Source organism: Cottoperca gobio, unplaced genomic scaffold (genome assembly GCF_900634415.1).
Source record: "Cottoperca gobio unplaced genomic scaffold, fCotGob3.1 fCotGob3_143arrow_ctg1, whole genome shotgun sequence".
Lineage (NCBI taxonomy): Eukaryota > Metazoa > Chordata > Actinopteri > Perciformes > Bovichtidae > Cottoperca > Cottoperca gobio.
In genome coordinates, this window is record NW_021166805.1 from 11391 (window position 1) to 29428 (window position 18038).

Below are 18038 nucleotides of genomic sequence, written 5' to 3' on the forward strand. Positions count from 1 at the left end.
CTTAGCCCCCAGGACGCTCCCACATTTCAATAGCCACAATAATAAAAATACAATTTAAACTTGTCGTGATCATGAGGACAAACATCGTGTCACCTGCTCCCACACAGCTCATCTCACTTCCTTTGATCAGTTTGACACCCACCTACTCACGATGTGACCGAGTGTGTGTGTGTGTGTGTGTGTGTGTGTGTGTGTGTGTGTGTGTGAGGTCGAAGTTCTCCTGGAGCAACATGTTGTTTTTAATAGTGGGAAGCGAAGGCAGGCTGAAAATAGGCAGCGTGATTCAGAGCTCTGACTATTTTAGACCTGAAGTCGAGCCAAACTGTGGAAGCCGTGCGTAGGTCGACCTCCAAATCAAATAAACACACACACACACACACACAGTCTTGTATATTTATAACACGGTAAACAGCAGAGGTTGTGTATGTTGTTGTGTGCAGACTACAGATTGATGTCACTTCTGTCACTTTAAAGTTGCTCTGATGTCTTTCGAGGACAAAATGTTGAAGTAATAAAAAACTGCCATGAAATGATTTATTAATATTATTTTAAGTTACATTCATTCCTCATCATAACTGCTAAATATTAATTAATTTTCAGAATTCTAACCTTTTAAATGCAAGTTGATTTACATAATGACATTATTTTTTAAACTAATAAAAATAAAACCATTCATTTTTTTACTACTAAATGCAAAGGGGATTATTCTTTTATTTAAATCTGGGATGTCAAAGATTAGCTACCACATTGATTTTGATGCATTCTTATTTATTGTGCAGGAAACCATAACAACACGTCCGTGGCTACACATTTATTATACACAGGTAGGTGATGCAGCTCATCCTTGAGCTCGGCAGCCTCTGGTGCTCCTGATGCTTCCACATCGCCTGATGACAACTCGTCTGCGTGTGAAGGGCATCGTGGGAAGTGAAGATTGATCGTTCGCAGAACTGCCCACATCGCACTAATACAGAAGCCCTGAGAGGCAGGGGAGGAGAAACATCTTGTATTTTCTAACTCTGATGTAAATAGTTCTGTCTTCTGCGTCGATTTAAGAAAAGGAAAAAGTTTTGTCTGGAAAATCTTTATATTATTCCGATTATATATCCTAATGGATGTTAGTTCTGTTGCACGTGTGTCGTCGACATGTTTTTGCAGGTCATGTCTTGTCGTGGTTGTTGTTTGTTTTGGACACGAGCGGCTGAAGTTCATCACTCCTCTAATTTAATGTTCCAGATTTGGACTAAAAGCATTAATTGAATGTCTCCACGCACAAGACGTGTTCTCACACAGTGAAGTGAAAATCTATTACATGTTGTTATCAAATATCTAAACTCAATGTTGTGTTCTGCTAAAGCTCATCTTTTCCAACAGTAGAGACTTTCCACCTGAAACGCATTCTTTTTAATGTACAAATAAAGACTTCAGATCATCCAATCAGCCTTTTTCACGCAGCAGTTTTATTTCTCCCAGCTTTGCGTGCCGTTGTCCCTCGGACACTTCAACTTGAGTGGATCCAAATGTGTTTAGTGACAGGCTTTAGTCCGCAGGGTATAGACAGGAAACTGGATCTGGAGGCCCGAAGAGTCCCACAGGGCAGCTTCACATGCAACGACTGACATCACGTAGACTCTGGCTTTTACTTTGGAAGTGGAGTTCACCCAGAAACATAATTACAGCAGTCGTGACTTTTCTGTAGAAAAATGGGTCGAAATCCTGCAACTGAATCTGTGAGCAGCACGTGAGAAGTGTTAACAATCGGCTTCTCTCTTCTCTCCTTGGACAACAACACGGCTGCTGGCAGAGGTCTGTTCTCTGCGGCCCACATGGCCTCAGATTGCGGCCGGCCTGCAGGGGGACAATCTGTAGATGCTGATGCTGATAGGAGCAGCGTGACGCTTTCAGAACACATCCTTTTCTTTTTGCTCTGCAGAGATCGTCCGACGTCAGAGCGCTGATTTCACGGCCGAAGCGTGTGGGCCGAGAGCGTGACGTCAAAGCGTGGTGTTATTGTGTTTACTCTCTCCATGAAAGACAAACAGCAGCCTGCAGTGTTTGTTGACACGCTGTGATGCATCAGGAACCAGAACATAACGAGGCGCTTCACATCCTGCCCTCACGTTCAGACGCTGTGCTGGGTCAGACGTGTAGAAACACAACAAAGAGGAGACACAAGTCCTCAGCCACGTCTGAGTTGTAGCAGTAACTCGTTCTTTTAGTCCTTGTTGTCGTTCCACTTTGTTTTATCTCAAGATTCAAGATATTTATTGTCATATGCACAGATAACAGTTATACACGTACTTTACTAACCCTCCAACAGCAAACATTTACAACTAGAACTAAAAGTAAGAGATATACACCATATACAATATACAATAAATAAAGAGGTAAAGGTATGGCACATATGAAATATTGCACAAATAAGGCACAATAAATAAAGTAGTACAAAGGAATTGCACATCGGCTCACAGCACAGTGTTAGTACTGTGACATTTGAATGAAATGATATGCACTATAATAAACACAAAACAACTGCATGGACTGTGATCCGATCACCTCTCGGCCAATCAGGCTGAGACGAAACCTTTTTTATTTGTAGGGTTTAAGAGCGAGGAGCTGCAGGAGCTGCAGGAGCAGCAGGAGCTGCAGGAGCAGCAGGAGCTGCAGGAGCAGCAGGAGCTGCAGGAGCTGCAGGAGCAGCAGGAGCTGCAGGAGCTGCAGGAGCTGCAGGAGCAGCAGGAGCTGCAGGAGCTGCAGGAGCTGTAGGAGCAGCAGGAGCTGCAGGAGCAGCAGGAGCTGCAGGAGCTGCAGGAGCTGTAGGAGCAGCAGGAGCAGCAGGAGCTGCAGGAGCTGCAGGAGCAGCAGGAGCTGCAGGAGCTGCAGGAGCTGCAGGAGCAGCAGGAGCAGCAGGAGCTGCAGGAGCAGCAGGAGCTGCAGGAGCTACAGGAGCTGCAGGAGCTGCAGGAGCTGCAGGAGCAGCAGGAGCGGTCCTCAATGCTTCTCTTCAGCAGACACTCGTTAGGTCGTCACGTCTTGACACTGAGCAGCAGCTCATGTTTGAAACAATAACATTAGACTTGTCCTGTTATCACCTCCACCATGGAGCTTATGTTTGGGAATCACGAGGCGGATACACACTTCATGTTCCACGTTCGCTAACATTGATGCTGCATTCACGTGGTGTCGGAATAATTTGTTCCCAATTTGGAAAATTCAGGTGAATGTTTAAACGCTCTGAGCAATAACATCAGCAGATCTCATGTTGTTTCCACAATACGACCTAAAACTCATTAACGCACAGAAGTCTGCAGAACAGGATTATCCCAGGAGCACTTGAATGCAGCGTTGGGAGGTTTACTTTGATTTAATGGAGTCCCTTCAAACACATGTCCTTGTTTATCTTTGAAAAGGCATTTTGTGAAGACACTTGTGAGATTTATTTCTCAGAGTAAATATATATATTGCTCTGGATCTGGTTCTCAGGCTGAATCCTTTTATTATAAACAGATGCTTCAAAGCACAGATGAAAAGGATCGTGAGTTTTGCCACTTTAACATATTTGTGTTTTCCCTGGAGCTCAGAGAGTCGTGGTAATAACGTCCTTACGGTTTAATGTTAACGATAAAGGCTTCTCCACAACACCTGTTCATATCCGTCATTTTACTTCTTTTTATTATCTCAACTTTAATAAAATCTTCTTGCATTTGAGTTTTTCATTTTAAAATGTCTCGTTTGTCGGTCAAAACTCTTAAATAACATTTTAGGGATTTGTATCAAAAAGGTTTTTAATTTCTTTACTTTTAAATATCAATCAGTATTTTCTGGGCTCTAACATGAAGTAAAAGAATATTATATCTTAAGGTTGTTGTTAAAGTGCATCATTCCAAATGGAAGTTATTTGTACACAGGAACAGCGATGTTTCAGTGATCTCCCATCAGCCCCGTGACTGAGCTCTATACGGAGATAACGGAGTCATAGTGCTGCGTTCTGAACCTCTAACCTCTGACCTCTGTGGAAACGTTTACAATCAGCAGTCACTGAGCGTAACACTTCTCAACATAAACAAGTAACGCTGCTGTTTTGGTGTCAAAGGTACCAGAGAAGTTGAAACGTTGTGAATCATGGCGTGAAGCGGGAGCAGCCTCTCGTCTCCTGCAGCCACACAAGAACTGAGGATGTGTTTTGGATATTGGTCAATAAAAGCCTAAAGAGTTCATGAAGGGCATTCTGGGAAATGTAGTAACTCAATGACTGAAGAAGGTGAAGTTTAATCCTCCTGTAGCAGGAGGGCGACCTCGTGTGGCCATGTGTGAGTACTGCAGTAAAGATAATCACATTAACGTCCCTAAAGTGAGAAGGGAAGTTTGATTTTAAGGGAAACTTTGCAATAAAATGATGTGAATAAAAACAAAGTGGCGTCATGTTCTTTAATCTTGGATGGTTCTCACACAGACCGACAGTTCTTCACAGTATTGCATTTTGCACAGTGTTATACAGACAACAGTTTCTCAGAGAAGGCACAGAACTAGAGATTACTTCTGCAAACGAAATCCCTACGGACAAACATGGAGAACTGAAGGATACTGAACGTAAAACTAACTTGAATCTCTACCGACTCCCGGCATAGAAAGGTAGTAGTGTCATAATCAAACTAACATTAACTGCAGTTATAATACTTGTTCTCTCTCCGTCTCCAAACACTGTGCGTGACCCCGGCTGATTGTCCGCTTCACAACCCTCCTTCATATGAAACCAGCGCCAAGCCAAGTGCTTTGTTGGGTTAGTGCAACGCTCCTTCAAATCCTGTACCATTAAAATAGACCTCGCTCTGCTACAAAAGTACACACAGTACAAGATAACAGTAGAAGTACTTTGTTGCTACATATGAAGCATGCTTTCACAGTAACACAACAGCTACATATGTAGTAGTAGGGCTGCCTCATGCATCTTCCACACACACACACACACACACACACACACACACACACACACACACACACACACACACACATCTTTCAAGAGTGATGCTGCTGTTTGCATAAAAACTCCAGTTTCAGTTATTATTCCAACAGACGTAAAGATGGAGAGCGAGATCAGGTCGTGTTGAGAGACGACGTGAGTTAAAGCGTGCGAGCACTTTAATAACCAGAGAGTGCAGGGTTAGAGAAACCGGGTTCCCTGGAGAACGCCGACTACTACGACGTATTAGGGCGACTTTAGGTTATAAACATAAATACATTACAGAGCCTGGGGGGGGGGGGGGGGGGGGGGGGGGGATATTCACAGGAGAAACTGAACTTCTGAGATTAAAGTTGGAAATCTACCAGAAGAAATGTAACAAGTAACCACATGTTGTAAAGTCTCATTATACCAACCTGTGTGTGTGTGTGTGTGTGTCTGTGTGTGTGTGTCTGTGTGTGTCTGTGTGTCTGTGTGTGTGAGTATCTGTGTGTGTGTGTGTGTCTGTGTGTGTGTGTGTCTGTGTGTGTGTGTTTCTGTGTGTGTGTCTGTGTGTGTCTGTGTGTGTGTGTGTCTGTGTGTGTTTCTGTGTGTGTGTGTGTCTGTGTGTGTGTTTGTGTGTCTGTGTGTGTGTTTGTCTGTGTGTGTCTGTGTGTGTGTGTGTCTGTGTGTGTGTCTGTGTGCGTGTGTGTCTGTGTGTGTCTGTGTGTCTGTCTGTCTGTGTGTGTGTCTGTCTGTCTGTGTGTCTCTGTGTGTGTGTGTGTGTCTGTGTGTGTCTGTGTGTGTGTGTCTGTGTGTGTCTGTCTGTGTGTGTCTGTCTGTGTCTGTGTGTGTGTGTCTGTGTGTGTCTGTGTGTGTGTGTCTGTGTGTGTGTGAGTATCTGTGTGTCTGTGTGTGTCTGTGTGTGTGAGTATCTGTGTGTGTGTGTGTGTCTGTGTGTGTGTGTGTCTGTGTGTGTGTGTTTCTGTGTGTGTCTGTGTGTGTGTGTGTGTCTGTGTGTGTCTGTGTGTGTCTGTGTGTGTGTGTCTGTGTGTGTGTGAGTATCTGTGTGTCTGTGTGTGTCTGTGTGTGTGAGTATCTGTGTGTGTGTGTGTGTCTGTGTGTGTGTGTGTCTGTGTGTGTGTGTTTCTGTGTGTGTCTGTGTGTGTGTGTGTCTGTGTGTGTGTCTGTGTGTGTCTGTGTGTGTGTGTGTGTCTCTGTGTGTGTGTGTGTCTGTGTGTGTGTCTGTCTGTGTGTGTCTGTCTGTGTGTGTGTGTGTGTCTGTGTGTGTATGTGTGTGTGTGTGTCTGTGTGTGTGTGTGTGTCTGTGTGTGTGTCTGTGTGTGTGTGTGTGTGTGTGTGTGAGGAGGCTGATCCAACATGTGGTTCTTTGACAGAAGGATTGATTGAACTCTCCACTTCTCCTGCTCTGCTTTGTGTGCAGCAGCAGAAACAGGGTTTTTAATGGACAGCAGCAGCAGCAGGAACACTCGGCCTCACAGCAGCAGAGCCTAAAGTGTGATGATGGAACCCTAACCCTAACCCTAACCCTCTTTAGACCGTTGAACAGTAACATAAGTATTACTGAACTAAACACATCATCTACTCCATTCTTTAAACTGTTGGAAACGTCCAATACATGTGGAATAAATCAGGTTTTATAAAAAGGTTTCTGCGAGAACATTTAAGAGTGTTTGTGAGCTCCTTAAAGCCACCAGTTCCTCAGCAGGACTTCTGCACTACGATGAGCTTTAAATGGTAAAATCTGTGACCCAGATAAACGTTACCGCAGAACTACTACTTCCACTTGACGACACATAATAGCTTTGTATACAAAATATCTATTAACACCGTCAACAGAACCTAAACCAACGACAGCACGCTCACACGTTACACCGAGTACCGTCTGTAACATTTACTCTTATTAACGCGTTCACTGCAGATGTGACTGGTGCATCATTCACGCCACTGTAAGTCACTTCGGATGAAAGCGTTGATACGACGTCATTCATTTGTGATCGGAGAATCTCCACCCGTTTCTGTGTGAACGCGCGTTTAAGCCCGAACCTCGGCGGAGACGAACGTCGGGTCACACGACATCTCTTCAGCGCGAGCTAAACGTGAACTCAGGAGTACATTCGTTATACGTGTGGTTTCCTGCAGACCTGCGACAAACTGCACGCACATCGGCTGGTTGTGGAGTGAATGAATTAGTGATCGGCGGCTCGATCGGAGAGCTTTGCTGCTTTAAAGAGAGGAGGGATATTGACCTTGATATAAAACCTCGATGGGGGTGATCGGCTACATTGGACCGCGCTGCTCTGGAAAAAATAAATATCACAATAAAGTATTTTCATAGTCAACATATCTAACGTTTCTCTTTATGTACAATTATCAGACAGTATCTGAATTGGTCCTGATGTAGCGAACACCTCCCACCTGCCGTGTGAAGCCTCTTCAACACAAGGTCTGCTGTCATCAAACTCCTGTCTGTGCTTCACCAACCAAATCTGAGCTGCGAGGGCGGAACAGCAGCTCCAAAACAATGTTCCTGTAGAGATGAAGTTAATCACCAGCGTGTGGAGCAGCACCCTAACCGGGTCAGCTGTGGGGAGGATCCTTTGCTAATTAAACTGATTTCTAAACGGCCTCATTGGGCAGATAATGTGTTTCTGATGGGAGCAGTAGAAACCCCCCCCCCCCCCCCCATTTTAATCAAAACAAGCTTCACTGCTGCAGAAGACGATGAGTCTGAGTCTCTGGAAGTCTTAGGAGAGATTCTGGTGGTCTGTCCGACCCCTCAGAGGAAGACAGGAATCTAACAATACTTTAAATCAAGAATATCTTTACAGGAAGTGTTGCTCATAAAGTGGAAGTTATCTCTGAGTCAATTCTCTAAATAATTCTATTAGAGAATAACTTTCTATTAGAGAATAACTTTCTATTAGAGAATAACTTTCTATTAGAGAATAACTTTCTATAACTTTCTATTAGAGAAGAGAATAACTTTCTATTAGAGAATAACTTCTATAACTTTCTATTAGAGAATAACTTTCTATAACTTTCTATTAGAGAATAACTTTCTGTTAGAGAATAACTTTCTGTTAGAGAATAACTTTCTGTTAGAGAATAACTTTCTATAACTTTCTATTAGAGAATAACTTTCTATAACTTTCTATTAGAGAATAACTTTCTATTAGAGAATAACTTTCTATAACTTTCTATTAGAGAATAACTTTCTATTAGAGAATAACTTTCTATAACTTTCTATTAGAGAATAACTTTCTATAACTTTCTATTAGAGAATAACTTTCTATTAGAGAATAACTTTCTATTAGAGAATAACTTTCTATTAGAGAATAACTTTCTATAACTTTCTATTAGAGAATAACTTTCTGTTAGAGAATAACTTTCTGTTAGAGAATAACTTTCTGTTAGAGAATAACTTTCTATAACTTTCTATTAGAGAATAACTTTCTATAACTTTCTATTAGAGAATAACTTTCTATTAGAGAATAACTTTCTATAACTTTCTATTAGAGAATAACTTTCTATTAGAGAATAACTTTCTATAACTTTCTATTAGAGAATAACTTTCTATAACTTTCTATTAGAGAATAACTTTCTATTAGAGAATAACTTTCTATTAGAGAATAACTTTCTATTAGAGAATAACTTTCTATAACTTTCTATTAGAGAATAACTTTCTATTAGAGAATAACTTTCTATTAGAGAATAACTTTCTATTAGAGAATAACTTTCTATTAGAGAATAACTTTCTATAACTTTCTATTAGAGAATAACTTTCTATAACTTTCTATTAGAGAATAACTTTCTATAACTTTCTATTAGAGAATAACTTTCTATTAGAGAATAACTTTCTATTAGAGAATAACTTTCTATAACTTTCTATTAGAGAATAACTTTCTATAACTTTCTATTAGAGAATAACTTTCTATTAGAGAATAACTTTCTATTAGAGAATAACTTTCTATAACTTTCTATTAGAGAATAACTTTCTATTAGAGAATAACTTTCTATTAGAGATGCAATGATCAACATTTTATTGGGCGATTATTATTTCTGATTTATAATGTTTTTCAAGTCTGACCTGCCAATTACGTTTTTGGCCAAATGTTTATACACAGAGACTAATTTATTATCTAAAACAGTATTTATTCATCGGTTTCTTCATACAAAACTACTTACGAATCAGTTTCTATTTACAAGAATGTAAAGTATTAAATCATATTAACTGAGGAGAGAGAGAAGAGCTGAATTACAATATGAAATATATTTCTCACATTTTCTCCGACGGTCTGAATAAGTTAATTTAACTTTAACTTAATAAGGCAGATTGGCAACACTGTGTGTGTGTGTGTGTGTGTGTGAGAGACAATAGGCGTTTACTGTCTGTGTCGTTGTGCGTGAACCATCGTGCGGCACATGCGTGTTAATTCGGTCGTGGCTGATCGATCGGTGCATCTCTACTTTAATGTTTAAAATAAGAATCCTGTAAAAGAGGTTTTAATTAAATATGAACTTCATGGCTAAATAAATACATATCATACAGCTAACAGCTAACAGACAGCTAACAGCTAACAGACAGCTAACAGCTAACAGACAGCTAACAGCTAACAGCTAACAGACAGCTAACAGCTAACAGACAGCTAACAGCTAACAGACAGCTAACAGCTAACAGACAGCTAACAGCTAACAGACAGCTAACAGCTAACAGCTAACAGACAGCTAACAGCTAACAGACAGCTAACAGCTAGCTAACAGCTAACAGCTAACAGCGTCCTCACCAGTTACATGGAGAGGACATTAAGATCTTGATCCAGCTTGTATTGCAGAGCTGTGTCGTGTTGGAAGTCTAACAGCTGCTATGATTGGACAATCGTAGTTCGGTGGAGGAGTTTAGCGGTCTCGGCGTTCAGCTAACATTCGGCCTCAAAAGCACAGACAGAGATCAGATAACTGGACTGATGGGGGGGGGGGTTCGATCAGAGGAGAGGACGCGTCATCGACGTCACCGGGAAATACTCATCCTCATTACAGCGCCTCCAAAAATCAATGTTTCCACGATCAACTTTAATCACATCCTAAAATCAGTGGATGAATACAAAAGCACATTTTTACCTGAAGTGTCTCTGAAAGTCAGCGGAGAGGATTCAGAGAGGAAGTGTCACTAAAGATCTGAACACTGAGATCCGTGGTGACCACCGAGACTCATTATTACTCATAACTCATGTGTGAACACAAAGTGTCGCCGCTCTTACGTCCCGCAGAGTAAATCCTCACGTTGAGCCTTTTCAGTTTAATAATCTATGGAAAAGTACAAAATATGCAAGAACACAATGCTGGCATTAAAATGTGCACAACACCTTGTACCTGTGATGTGCACAACACCATGTACCTGTGATGTGCACAACACCATGTACCTGTGATGTGCACAACACCTTGTACCTGTGATGTGCTCAACACCTTGTACCTGTGATGTGCACAACACCTTGTACCTGTGATGTGCTCAACACCTTGTACCTGTGATGTGCACAACACCTTGTACCTGTGATGTGCACAACACCATGTACCTGTGATGTGCACAACACCATGTACCTGTGATGTGCTCAACACCTTGTACCTGTGATGTGCACAACACCTTGTACCTGTGATGTGCACACCTTGTACCTGTGATGTGCTCAACACCTTGTACCTGTGATGTGCACAACACCTTGTACCTGTGATGTGCTCAACACCTTGTACCTGTGATGTGCACAACACCTTGTACCTGTGATGTGCACACCTTGTACCCGTGATGTGCACAACACCTTGTACCCGTGATGTGCTCAACACCTTGTACCTGTGATGTGCACAACACCTTGTACCTGTGATGTGCACAACACCTTGTACCTGTGATGTGCTCAACACCTTGTACCTGTGATGTGCTCAACACCTTGTACCTGTGATGTGCTCAACACCTTGTACCTGTGATGTGCTCACGCACTGTGGTTGTTCTCGCAGTAAACGTTACTGAAGTGTATTATGGATATATTCTCTCATTCAGAAGTAGCTGACATTTATAAAACATAAACTTATACTGTAGTGTAATTCTAATATTGTGTCCGGTCATTCTGTACAAGCATGTGATGTAATATAAAGTGAAGTACTAAAGGAAGGAAGTGAATATTTCTTCACATTTAGAACTATAATACATATTGTACCTTTTTCTTTCTTCTGGTGTCAATAACTGAAAATAGTTGCAGATTATTTTTCTATCAGTGGATTAATTGTTGCAGCTGTTTATCTTTAACATCCTGAACAGTCGATGCAGGAAACACTTTGCAAACAGTCAAAATAAGATTTCTGCTGAATGTAATGATTCAGTTTCAGTAATCTTCTGCAGGTCAGAGGACAAAACATAAACGTGTGTGAAGCGTCTGCACTTCTGCAGCTTCAGTCCAGACGGATAAAGAATCGTACTGGAGAAGCGTGACGTGAGCTCGCTGTACTTTTCCATAGGTTAACACTGAAGTCGCGTTAATAGAGCGTTACCCTCTGCAGCCCCCTCTCCTCCGGTGTTCTCCACAGTTCTACGCCTCGTACCCGGCAGACCGGCGGCGCTGGTGGTTCCAGATGTCGTCTCGGTGTTCGGGTCGGCAGAACAGCCTGGACGACTGGGCCAGACGCTCCCGCTGCTCCCGCTCCCGCTCTCGCTCCCCGCCGCCCGGTTTTGAGAAGAGAGGACGGCAGCCGAACTGCGAGGAGGAGTGGGCTCTGTGGTCGTGGAGCCCAGACGAGGACAGCTGACCTCCCGCTGACCTTGGAATGCCAAATATGGAGAAATGAACACACGCACTGGGACGGGGGTCGTAGTGAATGTAAACAAGACGAGTTTGATCTTTTTTATCTTATTAAAGTTAGAAAAGAGCTTCAAATGACTTATTACTTCTCCAAGAGTGACGACCACGTCTCTACAGCTGCACTTTCTTAAACGACCACAAGGTGCAGCGATATACGGTTAACTTCACCTCCTCTATAACAGCTTCTATAATCCACATCTGGACAATAACTATTGATCAATTTACTATTTTAAAGCAACAGACACCATCCCAATGTAGTCACAGGAGCAAGAACCCTGCAGGTGCACGTGAACCACTGTGAGTCTGATGCACACGTGTCATTGGTTGATTTGTTTTATTGTATTATCAGTAAAGCAGCAGTCGCTTCTTGTTCCTATCGATACTCTGGTGTCGTATGACATCATCGTGGAGGGACTCACCTGCTCTTAGTGATTCTGTGAGGCGTGTTATCCGACGGCTGCTGGTGCTGATGAGGACACAGAAAGAGGTCAAAGGTTAAGTTCTTCAAACACAACCAGATACGAGATAAAACAAATAGAAGCAGAAAACTGGAACATTTAGATTCAGTCAGTGGAAGACATCTGCAGTGTCACTATGAATCATACCAGGACAACTCACCTGTCACTTTACAGTGGAGTAAAGAGAACATAGTCTCCGTCTGAACTGAGCGGAGCACAAGTATTAAGTAGCACAACATGGAAACACTAAAGTAAATGATGTTCCATATGTTGCACCTTGTAGTGGCTGCACTGCTGCGGGCTGCCGTTCACTTGGTAATACTCCACCAGCCTCTCGGCCAGAGCGATGCGTCTCAGCAGATTCTCGATGAAGAGCTGGATTCGAACTTTACCGCACGTCTCCTGACGAGCCGCCGCTTCCAGAAACTTCTGGATGGTTATCACCTCCCTGGAAAACAAAAAACACATCTGAGTGCAGAAATCTCCTTAAATACTAATAATATTGATTCTCAGGACATAACTCCACTCAGGGCATTAACGGGGCAGAGTCAGCGCACTCACTTTGAACAAATATGAAATGTTAACAGGAAGTCTGCAGTACACGCTGGGGGTGTCGGCTCTGAGAGGTCTGATGGAAGATGTGACTGAGCTGCGTTGTGGACGTTGTAGGCTTTAGTGTTTTTGGAGTTTAAAGCACACGAGAGACTAAGAGTGAGGTCATTCGGTTACATTGTGACTCTAGCTTTGAGTTGACACTTGCAGTCGTTGATCCGTGCAGGACCAGATCTGGCGTGAGGGTCTGCGGTGACTGCAGAGGGACTCAGCATGTCTTTGTCCCGTGCTGTGGACACGAACAGCATCCAGCAGCACAACGTGTAGATTGCATTGTGTTATTGTGTCAGCAGTGAAAGAGTACTCCACAGGAAGAAGCATCAGAACCAGATGTTCCACACATTCTTTACATTACCCACAATGCACCTCGACCACTGACAGTTCTGTGCGAGTGTGTTATGCTGGTGGCAGCTCATGTGAACTCACAGATATGTCTGCCTCTGGAGACACTAAAGGCTTCAGACACCCTTTTAGTTTTTACCTCTCTTGTCGTTCCAGTTCGTTCTCCGAGGCGTTGAGCTGCTCCCTCAGCGCGGCGATCACCATGACAGCCACATCCACCTGACGGCTCAGCGACCTCTCCCTGTCCGCGACTTCCTGTCTCTCCTGAGCCAAGTGCTGCGAGTGAGCGCGCTCACACAGGAGCTCCGTGTCGGTCTGAGCGAGCTCCGTGCTCACCTTGGCGAGCCGACGCTGCATGGTGCTGTCGGCCGCCCGCAGGATGCTCGCCAGTCGTCGGCGCACGGCGGCCGACGCCGCTGCCGTCTCCAAACCAGAGTACGAGTTCTGCTCTGGTGGTTACAGGAGAGGACACGACGGTGTGAGACTGTAACCATGACTATCACTCATCCACCTGCTGAACTGTCTGAACAGCAACAGAGACGTCCTGCGATATCTGATCATAAGCATCATGTAATATAGTAATCCACACTGTGCAGGACGTCCTGTGATATCTGATCATAAGCATCATGTAATATAGTAATCCACACTGTGCAGGACGTCCTGTGATATCTGATCATAAGCATCATGTAATATAGTAATCCACACTGTGCAGGACGTCCTGCGATATCTGATCATAAGCATCATGTAATATAGTAATCCACACTGTGCAGGACGTCCTGTGATATCTGATCATAAGCATCATGTAATATAGTAATCCACACTGTGCAGGACGTCCTGCGATATCTGATCATAAGCATCATGTAATATAGTAATCCACACTGTGCAGGACGTCCTGTGATATCTGATCATAAGCATCATATAATATAGTAATCCACACTGTGCAGGACGTCCTGTGATATATGATCATAAGCATCATGTAATATAGTAATCCACACTGTGCAGGACGTCCTGTGATATATGATCATAAGCATCATGTAATATAGTAATCCACACTGTGCAGGACGTCCTGTGATATCTGATCATAAGCATCATGTAATATAGTAATCCACACTGTGCAGGACGTCCTGCGATATCTGATCATAAGCATCATGTAATATAGTAATCCACACTGTGCAGGACGTCCTGTGATATCTGATCATAAGCATCATATAATATAGTAATCCACACTGTGCAGGACGTCCTGCGATATCTGATCATAAGCATCATGTAATATAGTAATCCACACTGTGCAGGACGTCCTGTGATATATGATCATAAGCATCATGTAATATAGTAATCCACACTGTGCAGGACGTCCTGCGATATCTGATCATAAGCATCATATAATATAGTAATCCACACTGTGCAGGACGTCCTGTGATATCTGATCATAAGCATCATGTAATATAGTAATCCACACTGTGCAGGACGTCCTGTGATATCTGATCATAAGCATCATGTAATATAGTAATCCACACTGTGCAGGACGTCCTGTGATATATGATCATAAGCATCATGTAATATAGTAATCCACACTGTGCAGGACGTCCTGTGATATCTGATCATAAGCATCATGTAATATAGTAATCCACACTGTGCAGGACGTCCTGTGATATATGATCATAAGCATCATGTAATATAGTAATCCACACTGTGCAGGACGTCCTGCGATATCTGATCATAAGCATCATGTAATATAGTAATCCACACTGTGCAGGACGTCCTGCGATATCTGATCATAAGCATCATGTAATATAGTAATCCACACTGTGCAGGACGTCCTGTGATATCTGATCATAAGCATCATGTAATATAGTAATCCACACTGTGCAGGACGTCCTGTGATATCTGATCATAAGCATCATGTAATATAGTAATCCACACTGTGCAGGACGTCCTGCGTTCACATGCACAACATATTCAGTTTATTGACCTTTTTGGCCTTATTCCAAAAAAGACAATATTTCTAATCAGCAGTTCACATCGCTCGTGGAAATTAATATTCCCTCTCACATGCAGCCGTACATAATCCAGTTAACATACAGCACCCCCATGACGTACGTCCTATGGATACGCCCTTTATATAACGTTTCAAACTGTTTGTGTCCAACGCAGACGTCAGCAGGCCGTGTGTCACACACTGCAGTGATCCCCAAAGAGATGCTGCACACACACGTCCGGAGAACAACCCTAGAAGCTGAATAACATCAGCACGCCCCCCTCTTAATCGTGGGACGTGCTGATTCGGCTGAATTTAGAACGGAATCAGATGTTTTCCAAATTCAACGACATCGTTTGAACCTCCTGAGCTGAGTTTCTGTTCCGTTAACGTTTAACAATCAGCTGAACATCGTGCTGCATGGCTCTGAAACAGTCGCCGTACATCTCGCCGTACATCTCGCCGTACATCTCTGACGCTCACTGAATTGATAAATATGCTCCAAACAGTAATAAAGCTGAACGCACCGACCAGCCCCAGCTCCGGGTCCAGGTCCGGGTAAGGGGGGGGGCCGAGGGGAGCAGGAGGGAACGGGAGGTGGTGGTTGAGGTGATGGTGGCACACGTCCGACTTTTTGATGGACATTTTTGTATCTTCCTCATTTCTACCTCCATCTCTCTCTTCACCTTCGTCGTCATCCTCTTCTCCCACATCTTCATCTTCTGTCCCAAATTCCTCTTCGTCCTCCTCTTCGTCCTCATCCTCAGCCTGCGTCCCCACGCCGACGCTTTGGGTGCGTCTCCTCACGGAGCTGTAGGAGTGGAGGAACCCGCCGTCTCTGGTGTCACTGAGGGAGCGCACGTGAGGCGGTCGCCCCGCGCTCTGCTGCCCCCTGCGGGTCGGGAGGCTCATGTCGTGCCAGGGGATCGACGCCGTCAACGGGTCGGGGAGTTTTCCGGTGATGCTGAAGCCGCCCGTGGTCACGTCTGGCGAGCAGTACGAGTGCCGGTACTCCAGGTGCGCGCGGAGCGAGGCCAGGCTGCGGAAGCGCTCCTGCTCGCCACAGCGGGGGCAGCGGAAGGGGAGGTCACAGGATGGGGCGGTGACGGCGCCGCAGGACTGGCCGTTCCTCTCCAAGAGGAAAGAACCGGAACCTCTGGAGCACAACTTCTGCTGCATCACTGTACGCCTGGAAAACAGAGAAGCAGAGGAAACATTTACGCTCCAGCGAGTCCACTAATCGATAAATAACTCGTTTCAATGTGAAGACTTCTTCTGTTGCTTTGCATCGTATGAAAGTGAAGATCTTTGGTTTGGACAAAGACGAGACATTTAAAGAACCTTTCACTTGAAACGATGATTAATCAATAATGCTTAACAGAAACATAATTGGCAAACATTTTGACGATTAATCGCTTAAATCATTTATATCATTTTCTCAATATGAAAGATTGTCTCATTTTGAATGAGTTGTCAGAATATACTGAATATCTCTTTTCTTTGGTTCTGTTGGAGATTGGGATTATATTCTGACATTTTACTGACTAAATTAATAATGGATTTATCTGGAAAATAACAGAAAATGTTAATATAATGGAAACTATTGACTATTAGATTGTTATTACACATGCACTAACTCAATGTAACTAACCTTTATTGAAGGGAAGCTGAAACAGGTGATTCCAAATATATGGAAGGTACATTTATAGTATTAATAATCAGTTAATTATATATTTCCTATAATCAAAGCAATGTACCATCATATAGCAGCACATTGATTTGGTAATTTCCCAACATGTATACAATCCAAAAGGACCTCTTGGATAACAGCATCTTCATCTTCATCTTCATCTTCATGATGACCACAGGTACATCCCCCTCACCATCTTTAGCATCATTAGCCGTTAGCTCTACCTGGCTGCCCTCATCAGGCTAACGTTAGCTTGCTAGCTAACAGCAAACAAACGCTGAATCATGATTAAACAGAAAGCCGTTAACGCGCCGCTCTTACCGGTTTCACGGCAGATTATAGATAAAGGTCTCACCGTCAGTGTCTGCAGGTGTCATGTCGCAGGTGGAGACCGACAGCAGCACGCATGATGTCATTCATTCACGAGACACACGGTGGAGCAGCCGTTAAGTTAGCAACAGATCAATAACAACACCACATCCGGTCAGAACTTTCAGCATAAAACCCACGAGGGAGATGTGGTTAGTACTTCCGGTTTGGATTTTCGAAAAGCAATTTGAAGATTTTGTTTTTTTATTTTGTCGTTGAATCTTTTTGACAGTTCTTTTACATGTTCTATAATTCCTGATTATGTTAGTTTAGAGTACAACAATTTAAATAATTAAGTCTTTTCTTATTTTTGTGTTACCATAGTAACAGTTGTTACAGTATAATGTGTTTCAGTAGGAATGATTAAAGTGGAATCAACCGATTAACTTGTATAATTGTATGCAACAATTATTGTATGGGGATAATTCCACATTGTTATTTTGCACTTAACTTTTAATATTACATACAATTGTTGTAATTAATTATTGTATTTAAAAATACAGCTCAATTCTGAGTATCATCAGTGTGCACTTAACGATTTAATTACCTTTGCATTTTTATTTTACTGTATTGAAACAGTTATCATATAGAACAAGATTACGAGATGCAAACATCCGTAGCATCAATATTAAAATATATAGTTCTCAGTATTACATATAAAATACAATAAGACGAAGTATAAAGTATAAAAGGATGATATAAATGTAAGTTGTTGTCCCACTTGGACCCCTTACATTGATCAACGTAATGAGCTGAGCAGCAAAGATGGATTCAAACCAATAAAGAT

General features: G+C 42.9%; 1 protein-coding gene across 3 annotated transcripts; it reads right to left on the minus strand.

Annotated features, from left to right (window-relative positions):
* Positions 1-10648: 10648 nt before the first annotated feature.
* On the minus strand, positions 10649-17355 carry znf365 (zinc finger protein 365). Of its 3 annotated transcripts, none has more exons than XM_029426236.1 (6): positions 17238-17355; positions 15720-16381; positions 13354-13663; positions 12537-12708; positions 12222-12268; positions 10649-11756 (listed from the first exon to the last, which is right to left on the minus strand). In XM_029426236.1, the coding sequence occupies exons 2-6, from the start codon at positions 16369-16371 to the stop codon at positions 11480-11482; spliced, it is 1458 nt and encodes a 485-aa protein (XP_029282096.1). In that variant the 5' UTR covers positions 16372-16381; positions 17238-17355; the 3' UTR covers positions 10649-11479. The 3 variants fall into 3 exon arrangements, with proteins under 3 accessions (XP_029282096.1, XP_029282098.1, XP_029282097.1); XM_029426238.1 differs by having other exon boundaries at positions 10649-11761; XM_029426237.1 differs by having other exon boundaries at positions 17204-17326.
* Between the last annotated feature and the right edge of the window lie 683 nt (positions 17356-18038).

Coding starts and splice junctions, on each gene's coding strand:
- znf365 (XM_029426236.1), bottom strand. CDS start 16,371: ATGCAGCAGAAGTTGTGCTCCAGAGGTTCCGGTTCTTTCCTCTTGGAG. Junction 12,709..13,353: donor GAACTGGAACGACAAGAGAG/GTAAAAACTAAA, acceptor TTTGTTTTCCAG/GGAGGTGATAACCATCCAGA. Junction 12,269..12,536: donor AGCAGTGCAGCCACTACAAG/GTGCAACATATG, acceptor TGTCCTCATCAG/CACCAGCAGCCGTCGGATAA.